This window comes from Pipistrellus kuhlii, unplaced genomic scaffold (genome assembly GCF_014108245.1).
Source record: "Pipistrellus kuhlii isolate mPipKuh1 unplaced genomic scaffold, mPipKuh1.p scaffold_m20_p_6, whole genome shotgun sequence".
NCBI lineage: Eukaryota > Metazoa > Chordata > Mammalia > Chiroptera > Vespertilionidae > Pipistrellus > Pipistrellus kuhlii.
Genome location: NW_023425562.1, coordinates 86,552 through 105,434, shown reverse-complemented (window position 1 = coordinate 105,434; position 18,883 = coordinate 86,552). Strand labels below are relative to the sequence as shown.

The following is an 18,883-nucleotide window of genomic DNA, read 5'->3' as shown; positions in this document are numbered from 1 at the left end:
ACGATGCTCTGTCCACTGAGCCACCAGGATGGCCCACTCCTGGGTGTCATCTTTAACCCCACGTGCAGCTATCACCAGTTTCAACGGGAAGTTTGGCCCAAGTCCCTGGACAGGAGCTTTGAGCCAGGCCCTGGGAGCCTGCAGGAGGACGAGGAACTCAGGAAAGGCTGCCCTACCGCCTGTCCATGCCCCACGCTTCCCTCAGGGCCGAGGGCGTATGTACCTCGACACCCGAAGTAGCTGCCCTTCTCCAGAGCGAAATACCCGTCGTCGCACGTGTTGCAGGAACCGCCCCCGACGTGGGGCTTGCAGTGACAGTCCCCATCGTGCTGCAGAACAAGGAGCGGACGACATTACAGGGTGAAGGGGCAGAATTCACTGCGCTCAAGACTTCAACCCGTGAGGCCTCGGGTGTCATACATAGTCGTGCATCAGGATCTAAAAATGTCCAAAAGGCCCGGCCCCAGAAGCATCGCCCTAGGAGCCAGGAGACGACAGTTCAATTCCCCGTCAGGGCACATGCCCGGGTTTAGGGCGCTTTCCCCAGCGTGGGGCGTGCAGGAGGCAGCTGATGAGTGATTCTCTCTCCTTATTGATGTTTCTCTTTCTCTTCCTCTCCCTTTCTCTCTGCAATCAATAAAACTATATTTAAAAAAATAAAAATAAAAATGCCCAAAAAGATGACTGCACGCAGTACAATTTCAGAGGCGCTGATTAACACCTCCCATAGAAGCCCCAGCCAGTTGCGCTGGCGTCCCAGGGAAATCGGCTCACGTTACCTGCCCACACTCTCCAATTCCGCTCACCGCCCCTGCCGTGTGGCACCGGCATTCTGTGGAGACAAGAGAGCATCCTGGGGCCAAGGGGACACAGGGGCAGCCCCAGGGCCGGGACCGCGCCACGCCGGCCCCTGCACGGGGTCACTTCCCAGCATGCTTCACTGGAGGCAGCGTGCACTGCCACGCCTGCTCCGGAATCCGCACCCCCACCTCCGAGGAGGAATGGCCGGTCTGTGACAGCTCCAAGACAAAGGGCAGCACCAGGGGTTTTTAAGCGAGTCGAGTGTCCAGGTCATTGCTGACATGAAAATACACTCTGTTTAAGAACAGTCACTCCACTCAGCTGCCTTCCGCTTCACGGTTTTGAGTCCTGCCCTGGCCTTAATCGAAGTGTGAAATGGAATCAGAAGGAGTGGGCCATAGAAACCAGCAGTCAGGACCCCTGACCTAGGAGCCGCCTTCCCAGCCACACACGATGTGGGAACAGGGTCTAGGTCCCTGGCGGAGACTGTGAAAATGTGGGGGAAACATCCAAACATTTATACACATTTTCCAGACAACGGAACTGACTAAACAGCAGCTCCTTTTGGGTGTGTCGCTGAGGCAGAGACGGTGACGAGGAGGCTGCCGTGGAGTGAGTCATTATGAGTAACAAACGTGACCTGAACACCCGCTGGGGTTCTCTCGGGCCAGATTCCAGTACAGTGGTTTACAGACGCTGCAGGTGGGACCCTCCACATGACGCTTGCACTGGCAGAAACCCTTTGAAAGAAAAGCAAACCAAGATGTGACATCTCAGAGGAAGGCACTGTTGTCAGACCCGTGTTCTGAACAAAGCTTGTCACAGGGACGCATTCTGATTGTGAAAAGTAAATGAAGTGCATCCTGGGGAATAAAAGCACCGGCTGATGACAAATCTGCTTCATTTCTCTTATTCCTCCCTTATTTGTTTGTTACTCACATAACCCATAGTTCTGGTTAAAACAAAATTGGAAACAGAAAAATTCAAAAAGCACTGCAATAAAAAAGCACTGCAATGTATAACGCTGCCATTTCGGATTCTGGGATAGCCTGGATTACAAATTTAAGTGGAAAAGTATCTGAATGTTAACATGAGAGAACCAGTAGAAATTATGTTCCTCTGAAAGTTTTGTAATAAGCAAGCTTACTAAGTTCTGTAATAAGCATGCCTGCTCAGACCCCATCAAGATTCATAGGAAGGAAGCAGACCCCTCCCCCCTGAGCTCTCAGGCCAAGAGGACAGCAATCCCTAAAGTGCTGAGTAAAACAAACAGAATATCACAGTGCTGTCCTGGAGTAATCCATGATAATAAAAGCGTAATATGCTCATTAGACCGGATGTTCTTCCAGATGACCGTCCGGACAAAGCCGGGGCTACGAGGGAAGCCAGGGCCACGGGTGCCAGAAAGCAGGTGCCGGCAGCTGGGAGAAGGAAGGCCTTCTCTTGCACGAATTTTGTGCATGGGGCCTCTAGTGTCAAATCAGTTTCACTTGCTTTGTACACAGACAGTTTTATTTAATGTAAAATTAGCCTTCGGTTTTCTTAATTTTAATCATGTGCTACCAGGGCTCTGGGTTGGCAATGCCCTCAGAGAAACCGACAATAATGGAGGACTCCAGAGTTCACAGCTTAAAGGGACCTGTTCTTTTGTTTTTGAGAACTCACAATATCACATTTGCATCTTAAAAATGAGTAGTGACCTTGTTAAGCAGTTTGGCCTCAGGCCTTGATTTAATTTACTTTTAACTTCAGGAAACTCCAAACTGTGCTATCTTTAAAAGCACCAGAATGATAGTGAGAATCACAGCCTTTTGTGATTGTCCACTCACCAAACTGGCGTCCAGGGTGCCGGCCAGGTCGCAGGGAATGCTGGGGCCTGTATAGGATTCAGAAATGTAATCAGCTTCTAGGGTTCAGTGTTTATTTGTTTGTCTCCTTGTTTTGAGTTTCAAAAGTTTTATTTATTTTTAAAAACAACTGAATTAGCCTGGCCTGCGTGGCTCAGTAGTTGAGTGTTGATCTATGAACCAGGAGATCACAGTTCAATTCCTGGTTGGGGAACATGCCTAGGTTGTGGGCTCCACCCCAGAGGAGGGTGTGCAGGAGGCAGCCGATCAATGATTCCCTCATCACTGATGTTTCTCTCTCTCTCTCTCTCTCTCTCTCTCTCTCTCCCTTCCTCTCTGATATCAATAAAAACATACAAAAAATAAACAGTTCATTTAAATTTTATTTTTTGATATGTGGGTGGCAAGGACATTGCAGGTAATTCAGAAAAGGGCATCCAAATAACCTTATGGTCTTAATTCCCAAACCACCCCCTTTGCCAACAAACAAGTCTAGTGTCTGCCCACAATGGAAAGTTCTTTGCCCCCATTTTTTTCCATTACAGTTTACATTCAACATTATTTGTATTAGTTTCAGATACACAGCACAATGGTTAGATAATCCTATACTTTAGGTGTTCTCCTGATATTTCCACTGCCCACCTGGCCTCATGCATAGCGATTACAACATTACTGACTACATTCCCGATGCTGTGCTTTACACCTGTGACTGTTTTGTAACTACCAACCTGAACTTCTCAATCCCTTCACCTTTTCATCCAGTCCCCCATGTCGCCCCTCTGGCCACCATCAGTCAGTTCTCTGTATCTGTGAATTCGTTTTATTTATTTATTTTATTCTTTAGATTCCACATATAAGTGAAATCATATGGTATTTCTCTGACTGACTTACTTTACTTCCCATACAATCCTCTAGGTCTACCCATGCTGTCACATTCTTTTTTATTCCATGGTATGGAAGCACCACAGTGTTCTTACCACTTGTCTATTGAAGGGCTTCCCTATCTTGGCTATTGTAACTAACACTGCAATGGACACAGAACACAAAAGACCCATATGGCCACCACAATCATGTCAAAGCTGAGGTGTTCATCTACCTGATATCAAGGCCACAGAGCTGGCATAAAAGCAGACATGGGCCCTAAATGGTTTGGCTCAGTGGATAGAGCATTGGCCTGCGGACTCAAGAATTCCAGGTTCAATTTCAGTCAAGGGCATGTACCTTGGTTGCAGGCACATCCCCAATAGTAGTGTGCAGGAGGCAGCTGATCAATGTTTCTCTCTCATAGATGTTTCTAGCTCTCTATCCCTCTCCCTTCCTCCCTGTAAAAAATCAATAAAATAAAATTTAAAAAAAGCAGACATGGAGATCAATGCACAGAAATGGAGATCAATGCACAGAATAAAGAATCCAAAAATAAACACACACCTCCACGGTCAGTTAATATTTGATAAAGGAGGCAAGAACATACAATGGGATAAAGACAGCTTATTCAATTAATGGTGTTGGGAAAATTGGACAGATAGATACATGCAAAAAAATTAAATGAAACTAGACCACCAATGTATGCCATATACAAGAATAAATTCAAAATGAACGAAAGACTTAAATGTAAGACTTGAAACCTGAAAACCCTAGGAGAAAACATAGGCAGTAATACATCACATATTCCTCTTAACAATATTTTTTCTAATACATCTCCTCAGCTGAGGGAAACAAAACAAACAAATAAATAAATGGAACTTCCTCAAACTAAAAAGTTTTGCACAGCAAAGACAACCATCAACAATATGAAAAGGCCACCTACTGAATGGGGGGAGATACGTATTTGCCAATGCTACATCTGATAAGGGGTTAATATCCAAAATGTGTAAAGTTTACTTCTGACTGAAGATGCAGGAGACTGGGGGAGAGCTAGAATTTTGAGCATCTTTAGGATTTCCCAGAAGAGGGCGATATTGTACCAAGGAATTTTTTTTAACGCCCAATTACAAAGGTCCAGAATCTGTCAATACATTTTTTCGTTAGGCAAGACCCAGTTCCCTAAAGGTCACAATCCCCTTGTCCCTCGTGTGTACTACAGTATTTCTAAAATTAGCTTGTTGTGCTGCCTTAGTCAATACAGGATTACAAGTCCAATGCAGCCTCTCTCCAGCATGCAGGGACCTTGCAATCTCTCGGTTACTCTTGTATAGCGTTAGAATAAAGAGGGCTGAATAAGCCGCTCTGAGCCGGGCTCATCAAACAATTTAAGTAAACCCATAGCATTTTTTGTTTTCTTAAAAGTTGTTCCATATATATATAAAGAACAAATATATATATTTGTCCTTTACTGTCTCCTCTTGGTCCGTTTCAGCTTCTTCCTTAATGATATTCCCTATCTATCATCTATCATCTATCTATCATCAATCATCTATCTTTCATTTATCTATCTATCTATCATCTCTCCATCCCCATCTCCTTTTATCTCCATCCCCATCTCCCATCCCCATCTCTATCTCCTTTTCTCTCCAGGCTCCCTCACCTTCCTCTGTAGGGTCAACAAAGTCTTCCTGTCTGTGTGGTTCTCCTGTTGGCTCCTCCCCATGCTGACTAGGGCTGCCCTCAAGCTCTGAGGGAGTCGCCTGCCCAACCCCACTGCCCTCTGCCTCAGCACTTCCCACGACCCCCGCCCCTCCGGACCCTGGGGAGATGAGCGGCCAGCTCCAGACAGACTCCTTCAGGCCTTCTCTGGGGCAAGCCATGCCCACTGCCGGTGGCTACTACTTCCATCCACAAAAACCCTGGTTTCCCGAGCAAGGCTCTGAGTCCAGTTGGAGCCGTGGCCCTGCCTCCGACGGCTCAGAATGCAGGGCTCCAAGCGCCACTGGGAGCCGAGGGCATGAGAATACCACCTTCTCTCTTTTGAAAAATATTTTTTTATGGATTTCAGAGAGAAGGAGAGAGATAGGAACATCAGTGAGAGAGAACCATGGATCGGCTGCCTCCTACATGCCCCACACTGGGGATCGAGCCCACAGCTGGGCATGTGCCCTGACCGGGAATTGAACCGTGACCTCCTGGTTCATAGGTCGACACTCAACCCCTGAACCATGCCAGCCAGATGAAAATCATCCTCCCTGGAAAGTCTGACGCAGCCTTTCACAAACAGCTTTTCCGCAGAAAGAGGGTCCCGTAGCCTCAGTGGAGCCACCTGCCCTGGGGGCTGTGGTGCCTGGAGCACCTGAGATTCCGTGGGCATCTTACGTCCACGGCCTCGGCCACAGAGCACACAGACTCTCTCTCATGTCCATCGAGGATGAGCACCAACTCACAACAACGTTTCCTCCTGGTCTCACTCTTTCCAACCGAGTAAGCTCTAGTCCAGCCCCGCCCCTGCCCCTCACACCTGTGCTGAGGTGGATGACACGGTCTCGTCCGCCCCCCTCCCCAGGCCGGGGGGGGGGGAGGGGGAGGAGCAAGGAGACTCCAGTGAAGGCCCCGCCCAGCTACCCACAGCGGACCTGCTGGACACTCCTTGGGATCCAAGAGAGGCTGGAATGCCTGGAAAGGGGAGGAGATGGGCTGGGCTGAGGGCCATCCTCACCACCCAGAAAGTTTACATGCGAAACAAGAAACACAAGTCTGGCCGGACCGTGGCTCAATAGATAGTGCGTCCACCTGCGGACTGAAGGGTCCCAGGTTCGATTCTGGTCAAGGGCATGTACCTTGCTTGCAGGCTTGGTCGGGGTGCGTGCCAGAGGCAACCAATTGATGTTTCTCTGTGTTTCTCCCCCACTCCTTTCCACTCTCTCTAAAAAGCAATAAAAAAAATATCCTCAGATGAGGATTAACTAAAATAAAAATAAACACAAATTTATAACACAAGGGATTCTTTTTAATTTTAGGAATAAATCCTTTTTTTAGTCCTTAGAGAATGCATGTCTGAAACTGCGCAGGCATTTTCAATGGACCTGAATCAGGAAGGAAGCAGAAAGATGTGGGTCTCACACAGCTGTGAGCCGTGAGGGTCTGCAGGGCTGAAGGATGCTCTGTGAGGTGCTGGCACAGGGCCCCCCACGGTTCTGGCGCCCCCTTACCTGGGCAGCGGGGGAAGTCAGGGTGGCCCGAGAGACACCGGTCACAGCGCCGTCCCGCGATCCCTGGCCGGCATACGCACTGGCCGGTGGCTGGGCTGCAGGGCGTTGGGTAGGAGCCGAGGGCTGAGCACTGGCAGGCTGTGGGGAGAAGCCAGTCGGACCCGGGTCGGACAGCAGGACCCAGGAGTCCCAAGGCCAGTCCCAGCTCCACCTGCCGTTAGACTTGAAACCTGCAACGCGGCCAATGCCAGAGCCTGCTTCCCTTCTCTGCGTGGGAGTAAGACCGTGTCCCGGGGACACGACTGCTGCAGCATGAAGCCCATCACCCGGGCAGAGTGGGACGAGGCCTGGCTGAGGGGGGCACTCAGTAAGCGCCGTGCGTTTTGTCTTTGTTGTCGGCTTCACATTCGGCAAAGTGGGCTGGTCGTGATCCAGGGTTTGGGAAACGCAGACTGCCCTCCACCGAGTGGGTGGGCCTCAGCCAATCAGGCCAAGGCGTTAGGAGAGAAAACTGAGGTCCCACAGGAAGAAGGAATTCTGCCTCCAAATTGCCCTGGGACTCAATCGGCAACATGACCTCTTCCCCGTCTCACCAGCTACAGGCCTGCCCTGCAGATTCTGGACTTGCCAGCCCCCACGATCATGTAAGCTGATTCCTTAAAATAACTGTGTATACACACACACACACACACACACACACACAGATGCACACTCACTCACACACACACACACACATATACATATTCACACACATATATACCCACACACACAAACACACACAGATAAACACACACACAAACACACACATACACATATTCACACATATATACACACACAGATAAACACACACATATTCACACACACAAACCCACAGATGCACACTTACACACACACACACATTCACACACACATATATACCCCCCCACACACAGATGCACACTCACACACACACATACGCATATAGGCGCACACATACACACACATACACACTCACACACACAGATAAACACACATAGATAAACACACATGCACACAGAGATAAACACACACATTCACACACATACACACACTCACACACATACACACACAGGTAAACGCTCACATACATATGCACTCACACACACATACACACTCACACACATACACATGCACTCACACCCATACACATATACTCACACACACACATACACATACACTCACATACATACACACATATACACACACTCACATGCATCCTGCTGGTTCTGTTGTTTGGGGTTTTTAAAATATATTTTTATTGATTTCAGAGAGAGAGAGAGAGAGAGAGAGAGAGAAAGAGAGAGAGAGAGAGAGAGAAGATCAGTGATGAGAGAAAATCACTGATTGTCCCTCTCCTGCATGCCCAAACCGGGAATGGCACCACAGCCTCCTGGTTCATAGGTTGAGGCTCAACCACTGAGCCCCACCAGCCCGGCTGGTTCTGTTTTCCTTGCTGTGTGGGCTGTTTCTGCCCTGAAGGAAAGTGAATGCCCAGAGAAGAGCAGTCAGGCCGGCGAGCGGAACCCCAAGCTCCGGGGCAGCTCTCGCGGGAACAGCGGGCCACACTCACGCTGGCCTCAGGGCTGCGGGGCCGGCCAGGGAGCTGGGGAGGTGCAGCTGCACGTCAGAGGGAAACCAAGACCCAGCCTCCCGCAGCCACAGCGCAGCCAGGGCTTAACCTGTGAGTCGTTCATCCTGGCACCTCCCTTCATCTCAATCCAGCGGCCACTGAAGACCGCCAGCCCCCCCCCGCCCTTCTTTTTCCCCCCCCCCCCCCCGCCCCCGCCCCAGTGCTGGCAGCCCTGCTCACTCCTGGAAACTCGACGAGGCTGCACAGCTCTTGAACGCGCTTTGTTCTGGCCCCGGTCCTTGGCCCAGACTGCAGTGTTTTCCTCTCACCTCTCACTGTTTCTGCTTTGGGGCGTGTTTACTCCCAAAGAGGACGTAAAAGGAACGATAAATGGTCTAAGCTATGGGTGTCGAACTCAATCAGAGAAGGGGCCAAAATCTAAAATCCAGCCTAAATCGCGGGCCGAATGGTTTACTGAACAGTCATAAACTGTCATTGTGATGGAAACGCAGCGGAGTGCAGTGATGACAGGGCGGTGCGGGCCACAATGCAAGGCCTGGCGGGACGGATTTGGCCCGCGGGCCTTGTGTTTGACACATGTGGTCTAAGGTGACAGCTTGCCTGCTGTCCCGGTGTCCCCAGCACCAGGCACAGGCCAGTCCCAGGACAGGCCGAGGGGAACCTGGTAAACCTCCCATGTAACTATGATGTCCTCCCACCGTCAGCCATGTAGACCCCCAATGCGCCTTCTCTCGCTGAAACTGCTGGCCTGCTGGAGCCACTGCACAAATTTGGCTCAGACACCCCCTCCCCTGCCCAGGCCTCAGGGTCCTGTTTACCCCGGCAGGAATCCCAGCCAAACCCTTCCCTCCGCACTATCCTATCACCATCAGCTGGAGCACCTGGCCTTTTCTCTATGTGAGTGCATCTGACTCGTGGGCTGTGGTGACAGACAGAAGGTTACCCTTGGGACACAACGTATTTATAGGAGTTTCCTAAGCAACGTCCAGTCGCCACAACCCCATGGCCACAGCCACCTCCAACCGGTGGGGGAGAAAGGAAGAGGAGGAGGAGGAAAATAAGCTGGCGTGGCTTGGTGGGTGAGCATCAACCTGTGAACCAGGAGGTCCCAGGTTTGATTCCCAGTCAGGGCACATGCCCAGGTTGTGGGCTCGATTCCCAGTGTGGGGCATGCAGGAGGCAGCGGATCTATGATTCTCTCTCCTTATTGATGTTTCTATCTCTTTCTCCCTCTTCCTTTTTCTCTGATATCAATTCCCCCCCCCCCCCTCTCTCTCTCTGGTGCATGCAATTCATGCACGGGGGAGAGGGGGTGTCCCTCAGCTCAGCCTGGGCCCTCTCCAATCTGGAATCCCTCGAGGGATCTCCAACTGCCTGTTTAGGCCCGATCCTAAACAGGCAGCTGGACATCCCTCTCATAATCCAGGACTGCTGGTTCCCAAATGCTCACTTGCCTGCCTTCATGATCACCCCTAACCACTCCCCTGCCAGCCTGATCGACGCCTAATTGTTCCCCGGCCGGTCCAATTGCCCCAAACTGCCTGCCCCTGCTGGCCTGGTCACCCCTAACTGTCCTCCCCTACAGGCCTGCCCCCTCCCCCCATAACTGCCCTCCCCTGCTGGCCCAGTCACCCCTGACTGCCCTCCTCTGCTGGCCCAGTCACCCCTAACTGATTTCCCTGCTGGCCTAATCACCCACAACTGCCCAACCCCTGCAGACCTGGTCTCCCCCAACTGCCCTCCCTTGCAGGCCTGGTCCCTCTCCCCAACTGCTCTCCCCCACAAGCCTGCTCCCCCCCAACTGGTCTCCCCTGCAGTCCTAGTCCCCCTCAACTGCCCTCCCTGCTTGCCCAATCGCCCACAATTGCCCTCCCTTGCTGGCCTGGTCTCTCCCAACTGCCCTCCTCTGCCGGCCTGATTACCTCTAACTGCCCACAACTGCCCTCCCCTGCTGGCCATCTTGTGTCTTGAAGTGATAGTCAAATTGCATATTACCCTTTTATTAGATAGGATTTTTATTGAAAAAAAAAATTTTTTTTTTTTAAGGAGAGGAAGGCAGACAGGGGGGAAAGATGGGAGGACATGGGAGGAGGAAAGGGAAGAATCACCCCGAATGGCCAAGTTGGCCTAGAAAGCCCGGTTGTGTTGTGTGCTTGCCGATGGGCGCTGGACCAGACGCCCGGTAATTACAATGATGAACACACAGACAGCCTCCAACACGCCTCAGGCTAACTCACACCTACAAGCAAGTGCGGAGCTGCGAGGGAGTCGAAGTTAAAGGGAGAGAAACATGGACTGCATCACGCGAAGTCTGGAGTAAATTATGTGAGGACAAACCACGAGGGCAGGGCTGCAGTTGGCAGAACAACTGAGGGTTTAAACTTCTTTCCTGGAAGGACTTTCCCGTTTTTAAAGCAGCAGAGAACAACGCCCTGGGAGCCCGTCCTGGCTGAAACACACTGAACCGCCTGGCGTGGCATTGGGGTCACGTTGGTTTGGTCCTGCAAGTCAATAGGCCCAGCAGAAACTCCGTCTCAAAAGACAATAAATTAGGAGACGGGTCGGACCTTGACGCTCGGCCACGCTCAGGTCTCAGTGCATCTGCGCTCCAGCCACTGGCCTCAGAGCCGCCCCCCAGGAGGGAACTGTGAAAGGTCACAAAGTGCTGGTGGGTGCGGCTCCGTGGCTGGAACACTGGCCTAAGCTCCGAAGGGTCTCGGCTCTATTCCGGTCAGGGCACCTACCGAGGTTGCGGGTTTGATCCCCGAGGCAGCCAATTGATGTTTCTCTCTCCCATCAATGTTTCTCTCTCTCCCTCCCCCTTCCTCTCCCAGGGCAGGTCCTGGACGCACAGCCGTGGGCAGGAGGAGGTGGTGGGCTTGTGGCTGCTGCTCCCTTTCCAAGAATGCCTGCCTCCTCCCTCCCACCTGGTAGGTTCCTCCACTCCACCCAGGGGCCACCTTCTCTGCAGCTGCCTGCACACAGGTGCCTCCAGGCCCTGGCCTGGCCTCCAGAGGAAGAGGGAGGGCAGAACAGAGAGAGGCGGCATGGCCAGGGCGAGGGCAGCCCTCACATGCATGTCTGTAAGTCAGGAATCTATTGATCTGGAGATCATAATGTGATTTCGTTAAAAACCTGCTCTTGGAAAATACAGATAAACTCAATATTTTTAAAAGTCATTTTCACTGGTCATTTGTTCATTTAAACGTCGATATAAATTCATAGTCATGAGTTCTTATTCCAAGAACAATTATCACATCAATTTTTAAATTATTTTTTAATTGATTTCAGAGAGGAAGGGAGAGAAACGTTCTTGATGAGAGAGAATCACTGATCGGCTGCCTCTTGCACACCCCACACTGAGGATCGAGCCCACAACCCCGGCCTGTGCCTTGACTGGGATTGAACCCTGACCTCCTGGTTCACAGGTCGACGTTCACCCACTGAGCCACGCTGGTCAGGAAAATTACTTTTTTTAATCTCAAAAGGCTGCCACTGACTTTCCCCTTTTCTCAGTGTGCTTCTGGGCAGGAGTCTGGCCGTCTCTCCATTCACATGAAGACTATGCTGACATGGCCTCAAGGAGATGGCTGACGTGAGTATGAAGTTCCCGTTTAGTAAACGCGGGCCACAGGGCTTGGCCATACAGCCTCTGCCTTCCCTTCGCGGAGATGGCTTATTGGGGGGGAGGGGGGCTGACACCCTGGGCCGTACAGCCTCCGCCTTCCCTTCGCGGAGATGGCTTATTGGGTGGGAGGGGGGCTGACACCCTGGGCCGTACAGCCTCTGCCTTCCCTTCACGGAGATGGCTTATTGGGGGGCTGACACCCTGGGCCGAACAGCCCCTGCTGCTTCCCTCCGAGGAGAAGACTCACCGGGCTGACATTTCTGGGCCGAGGCCGCTCACCTTGGCAGATGGGGAACGAGTAGAAGCCCCGGCGGCAGGCGGCACACCGGGGGCCCTCCACCCCCGGGCGGCACAGGCACCTCCCCTGCGCATCACAGATCTCGGGGAGCACGCCTTCGAAGTCACAGTCACAGCCTGGGGAGGAGAAGAGGCTTTGGGGTCTCCCTCCTCCTCCCCTCCGCCAGCTCCTCCCTCCCTCGGGTTTCTGTGGGAAAACAGATGATGAGTTACCACGGAAACCGACATCCTTCACCCCAGAGACCACATCTTCAAGGGAAAGAAAACAAGTGTTCAGGCAAACTCAGAGATGCACCAAGAAGCATCCGGGGGGCATCCGTTTGCAAAACACCTTTTCCACTCTTCATGTCTAATCCTGTGAGGACACACCCCAGTCTGAGCTTTGCATAGTGAAACTTCACCTAATGGGTTCCCATCAGATGAGAACCTGGCGGAGGCTGCACACAGGCCTTGTCCGTGTCTGGTAACAGTAGACACCAGTCAGAGTGCGGTGAGTGAACGAAGAACACACTAAGCATATAAATGAAGAACATGCTAAGCATATGAACAAAGAACACACTAAGCATATGAACGAAGAACACACTAAGTATGTCAGGCTGGAGTTCTTCTCAGTAAACACCGTTCCTCGAATTCCATTCTGTTGGCATCTACTTGGAGCTTCAAAACTGAGATATCAGAATTCACAGGTCCCCCTCTTCCTCCTGATCTGGACGGTCTCCTTGGCAACAGCGACTGACCGCCCTGTGGCCCATAAGATGCCCGGCCCAGCCCAGCAGGCACACAGCCAGGATAGCCCCCTAGGCTGCTCCCCAACCTCGGGGTCTCACCCTCAGTCCCATCCCCACTGACCCCAAAACCTGGACTCCTAGTAAAGTGACTGAGGACTCAAACCTTTTGGCAGCATCTTTCCAACCAGTCTTGGGGCCACGTGGGTGGCTCTGCAGAACCACCTGGGGTGTCAGTCTCCCACCGTAAGCCCCCCCCACCACTACCCCGTCTCTCTGCAGCTGTCAATCTTGCTTTTCACTGCTCTCCCTTTGAACTATGGGGAAAGAGTGTAATGGAGGCTGGTGTCCCCAGGAGTGAGTGTTAGACCCCCTGCCACATTCGACAGCACCCCTAAAGGTGCGTCTATTTACACTGACTTCCTAAAGTCAACCTTAAGTGGATACAACTAAGCAGTGGACCTGGAGAACCCTAAGAGTACTCGAGGTCATTAAATACAGTGAAAACCCGCAAAACGATCTGACCTGACACCGTTCTGTCCTTCTGCTCCAACACTCCTGTGTCAGACTGAGCGAGGGGGTTTCCCAGGGCAGTGGTGCCCATGATGGCTGCCCCCTGGGGCCTCCAGGTAAACCACCCGTGTCAGTAAACAGTCCTAGGGGAGCACTGCCATGTCACCCATCGACGTACTGTCCATTGCTGCTCGTACAACAGCAGAGCTGAGCACTGCATTGTGGCCTGCACAGCTGGACTATTCCCTCTCGGACCCTTTACAGGGAAGCCTGCCGACCACCGCATGGGAGCTTTTACTGACGAGAGGAAGAGACAAGTATCAGAATCACCGGAAGCCAACAGCCTGGGCTTCGCCCCCGGAAATCTAGATTAAGATCTGGGTGAGCCCTGGCTGGTTTGGCTCAGTGATTAAAGCATCAGACCAAAGTGTGTTGGGCTTGATTCCCGGTCAATGGCACCTACCTCAGTGGCAAGTTTGATCCCAGCCCTGTTAGGGTCATGTGCGGGAGGCAACCAATCGATGTTTCTCTTTCTCTCCCCTCACCCCTTCCCTTCTATCTTTCTCTTCCCCCTCCTTCCTCCTCCCATCTCTCTGCCCCCCTTTCCTCCCTTCCACTCTCTCTAGAAACCAATGGAGAAATGTCCTCAAATGAGGACTGAACAAAGAAAGATGGGGTGACACACAGAGGTTTATATCTTGGAAAAGCACGGTCCTGCAGCTCAGCCCGTGTGAGAGCCACTGTCAGAAGCCACAACACCCGTGGGCCGTAAGGAGCTACATCCTCAGGGCGTGTCCTCGGGAGATGTTGGCTTCTCTGTTCCCTGCCAGGCTGCGACCCAGAACGGCCTCTTTAAAATGCACGAATGGCCGAAACCAGTATGGCTCAGTGGATAGAGCGTCAGCCTGTGGACTGAAAGGTCCCGGGTTCGATTCCAGTCAAGGACATGTACCTTGATTGGGGGCACATTCCCAATGGGGGATGTGCAGGAGGCAGCTGATCGATGTTTCTCTCTCATCGATGTTTCTAACTCTCTATCCCTCTCTCTTCCTCTCCGTAAGAAATCAATAAAATATATTTAAAAAACAAATAAATAAAATAAAATAAAATAAAATGCACAAATGGCCGAAACTGGTGTGGCTCAGTGGATAAAGAGTCGGTCTGCGGACTGGGTGGGGGGCCAGGTTCGATTGCCGTCAAGGGCACATACCTTGGTTGCGGGCACATCCCCAGTCTCTCTCATCGATGTTTCTAGCTCTCTATCCCTCTCTCTTTCTCTCTGTAGAAAATCAATAAAAATATTTAAAAAATAAAAAATATAAAATGCACGAATGAACGGAGATCTGCCCTCACTCCCCAGATCCATCCAACTACTCTAAACGTCTCTCCCTCAGGGCTGCCTTCCCAGGCCTCCCTGAGATTTTGTAACGGTCTCCGCACTTCCCTTAGAGTTCAATTAAATTTTGTTCCCGAAGTCCCCACCAGCCTGCTCCTCTGGGAGGAAAGGGAATTGAACAGCAAAGGGGGGGGGGGGCCTTTAAGCAGAGGCAAGCGGGAGACCTGAAGCACTCCTGAGACCGGAGGCGGGAGAGGGGAGACGTGCTGTAATCCAAGCTCAGAGCCAGGCCGTCCCGGGCAATGAACAGCACTCAGGGAGCACTACTCAGACCCCTGTGGGCGGGAGACGGGGTCGTCCTGGGTCGGAAACCATGTCAGGCAGGGCCCATGTCCCCAGTGACCACGTGCCGACAGAAACATGAGACAGCCCTCCACATAACGTGGCACCCCGTACGGTCAGAGGCAGAGGGAGGGTGGAAGCAGGACACAGCACGGGGCAGTTGACTGGATCACGCTACGCCTGACCCCAGTGAGCCCCGGGTGCTGCCCCAATCCTGGGACACTCCCCACCCTGACCGCTCCCCCACGTGCGAGGACGGCTCCTTCCTCCTTTCTCCCTCCTCAACCCCAAGGCCTCCTCCCACCCTCGCTCGCTCCCTGCCTTGCTCTGCCTCGGGCCTGGATTCTTATTTCACTGAAGAAAAGGAACCCCCAGGAGAGCTCAGAGAAAGAGGAGGGAGCGTCACATTCTCGAGGCAAAGTTGTTACCTTTTATATCTCCAGCTGCTGGGTCTTCTGGACTTGGAGCAGAAACAGGGAAAACTGCAATTCCTAGAAAGATATTATTAAAAAGTACGGAGAAGGATTAGGGAGGCAGGGAAGTAGAACAGTAAACTGCCCTAACCTGCTGAAAGGCGGCGGGGAGACCAAGTAAACAGCACTCGAGCCGAAACCGGTTTGGCTCAGTGGATAAAGCGTCAGCCTGTGGACTGAAAGGGCCCAAGTTTGATTCCGGTCAAGGGCACGTACCTTGGTTGCAGGCACATCCCCAGTAGGGGGTGTGCAAGAGGCAGCTGATCGATGATTCTCTCTCATCCATGTTTCTAACTCTCTATCCCTATCTCTTCCTCTCTGTAAAAAATCAATAAAATATATTAAAAACAAAACAAAACAAAAAAACCCCACTAGATTTGACACGCATCTGCTCACGGAGACCAGGCTGGCCAGGCGCTGGCGTGCGCTAGTGAACAGAAGTTGATGGTTCGTGCTCACGTAGCTAAGTCTCGGTCTAAGAAGGGTGGCCTGACATCTTTAACATCGTCATTGTAAAATGGAGATGAGCTTTTCGAAGATGTTTTCTTTCAAGATTTCCCCCCAAATTTTGCTTACACCATAGCATTACTTCACGATTCCTTTTTTCACAGACAGGCAAACACACTTCCCACTCAGCCTCTACCCTGAGATTCTGGGCTGCTTAGGTCCTGAGGTGGCCCTGCTGTGTCCTGGCCTAAAACTGGTTCCTTTAAACATAAGACAATCATAAAGTGTGCTCGTGGGACCAGGACACTCAACAGCTAGTTTAACAACTACCCTGGCCCAGTCAGTGGCTCAGTGGCTGAGCGTCAACCTATGAACCAGGTCACAGTTCGATTCCCGGTCAGAGCAAGTGCCCAGGTTGCGGGCCCGATCCCCAGCATGGGCAGCGTGCAGGAGGCAGCTGATAAATTCTCCTCATTGAGGTTTCTATCTCCCTCCCTTTTCTCTGAAATCAATTTAAAAAAATATTAGATGTCCCCTTAGATCTCCACACGGGGTAAGGGGCTGTGATAACATGGCCGATCTGACATGGGGAAAGAGGACACACATCCTCCTGGTCCCATGACATGACACACTGCATGTCTGCAAACGGCCACCTGGAAGCCATGCCATCTCCTCCCGGTTAACGGAGAACGTCCCACACGTGGTTATTGTTGAAATTGCCAATATTTACCATTTGGACCTAAGGAACCGGCAACATCTACAGAACAACCTAATGCATAGAAGGTAAATAAGACTACACAACGTACATTTATACATTTTATGTTCCAAACTTCTAGGAACACTTTCAGCCTGACCGGCCTATAAACCATGAGGTCACTGGTGCCTGGGGTTGCATGCTGGATCCCCAGCAGGGGGTATGCAGGAGGCAGCTGATCAATGATTCTCTCTCATTATGGATGTTCCGCTCTCTCTCTATCCCTTCCTCTCTGAAATCAATTTTAAAAATTTAGAATCACTTTCACATAAATACAACCCACCTTGCCCCATTCCTGTGCCCCCTCCCTCTTCCGCCCTCCCTCCGTGCCCTGGAGTGTGAATGCACACACCCAGCCTGAGTATGTGTGTGTGTGTGTGTGTGTGTGTGTGTGTGTGGCGGGGGGTGGGGGTGGGAGCTGCTCGCGCAGGTACTCACGGGAGCAGAGCGGGAAGTTATGGTAGCCGGGGGCGCACTCCTCGCAGTGGTCGCCGTGGAAGTTGGGGCGGCAGGCACAGCGGCCCGAGCCCGGCTCACAGCCGTCCGAGTGCTCAGGGCTGCAGCTGCAAGCTGAGGGCAACCCAGTTCCGAGCGTCAGTCCTTCGTGATTTAACACGACAAATGCACCCGATACTTCCCAGCAATATTCCTGCTCTGACGTGGGTGTGCCATCCTCCAGAGGGTCCATCCTTTCCACCACATGCGTGGCTCCCACTGACAGAGCCCCAAGGGCCCTCAGAGATGAGCCTTAAGAAACACCACACTGGGATGCCCTGCCCAGCTCGCTGCGGGAGAGGGAAGCCGGCACCCTCCACCATAGGAGGGGCTGCGGGGGTGGGGGGGCTTGGGTATTGGGGCTGGAGCTCCCGGCTAATGGGCACAGCCTCTCAGGGCCATGAGCCAGCTGTGAATGTCCACACGTGGTCATTTTACACGGGTGTAGTGGGATGCCTAGATGTGGTATGTCATCTGTGGGCAGCACAGCAAGACTGTGCCTATAACCTAAATGGTAGATTCGAGTGACACGGCCCTGAGGCAGCTGTGGCAGCTGATACAACGACGGGGTAAGCATTTCAGAGGGACCCCCCGGTGCCCTCCCTTGGGAGCGTCCCTGACCTGCAGGTCCTCACCGTGGACACAGAACCCTGTCATCGCTCCGCTAAGTACACCTCCCAGGAGCATCAATCACCCTCCCGCCCACAGCCTGGCCCTGGGAGGCCTTAGCTGAGTCTGTTTGGGATGTACGGCCTGAGGGCCCTTTCCTAAGCCTGACATCTCCAGGAGGCCACTCAGTGACAAATAAACTAGAAAAGTGATAGAAGGTAGAGTTCCTGCCCTGGCTGGTTGGCTCAGTGGATAGAGCATCAGCCTGCGGAGTGAAGGGTCTGGAGTTCAGTTCTGGTCAAGGGCACGTACCCGGCCCTGGTTGGGGTGCGTGCAGGAGGCAACCAATCGACGAGTCCCTCTCTCACACTGATGTTTCTCTGTCTCTCCCTCTCCCTCCCACTTCTCTAAAAGTCAACGGAAAACCATCCTCGGCTGAGGATTAACAACAAAACAAAAAAAGGAATAAAGAAGAGGAAAGAAAACTGAGGTCTCTGACAAGGTGTGACGGCATCCAGGATGCCGATGCGCACTGGGCACAAGGAAATGACGGACACGTTGCTTCGTGGGGTGGTGTGGAAGGGGAGGGAAGCAGGTCACACCTGGCCACGTAAGACTGTCCTGGAGCCACAGCTCAGAGCTCACTCGCACTTGGGACTTTGATGCCTTCAAATCTGATTGATGTAAAGGAGGGACTGGGAGACGGTGGCACAATGTCAGCCTCGGGACGGGAGTTGTCTTCCGCCCCCGGCCGCCCGAGAACAAGAGGAACCGATGGACACACACAGGACGGTCTGCACTTGGACCCCAGGAATGGTTCCATGGGGTGGGGGGGCAAAGGGAGAAGGGGTGAGGGGGAAGCCGAGGCATCTTTCTGGCTGTGGAGCTAGGCGATCCAGGGATGCCAGCCAGGTGCGAACTGCTTCCT

The 18,883-nt window shown here is 52.2% G+C and overlaps 1 protein-coding gene across 2 annotated transcripts in view; it reads right to left on the bottom strand.

Moving 5' to 3' along the window:
- Nucleotides 1–18,883, bottom strand: part of LAMA3 (laminin subunit alpha 3) — a 133,522-nt gene that overhangs the window by 82,473 nt on the left and 32,166 nt on the right. The window contains exons 10-17 of one of the 2 annotated variants that reach the window (XM_045574212.1): nucleotides 17,290–17,421; nucleotides 15,606–15,668; nucleotides 12,244–12,378; nucleotides 6,728–6,865; nucleotides 2,631–2,677; nucleotides 1,442–1,541; nucleotides 780–832; nucleotides 224–329 (exon numbers count right to left, since the gene is read on the bottom strand). In XM_045574212.1, the coding sequence (XP_045430168.1) occupies nucleotides 224–329; nucleotides 780–832; nucleotides 1,442–1,541; nucleotides 2,631–2,677; nucleotides 6,728–6,865; nucleotides 12,244–12,378; nucleotides 15,606–15,668; nucleotides 17,290–17,421 (774 nt within the window). The remainder of the gene's footprint in view (nucleotides 1–223; nucleotides 330–779; nucleotides 833–1,441; nucleotides 1,542–2,630; nucleotides 2,678–6,727; nucleotides 6,866–12,243; nucleotides 12,379–15,605; nucleotides 15,669–17,289; nucleotides 17,422–18,883) is intronic. The other variant, XM_036418463.1, reaches the window with a different exon arrangement.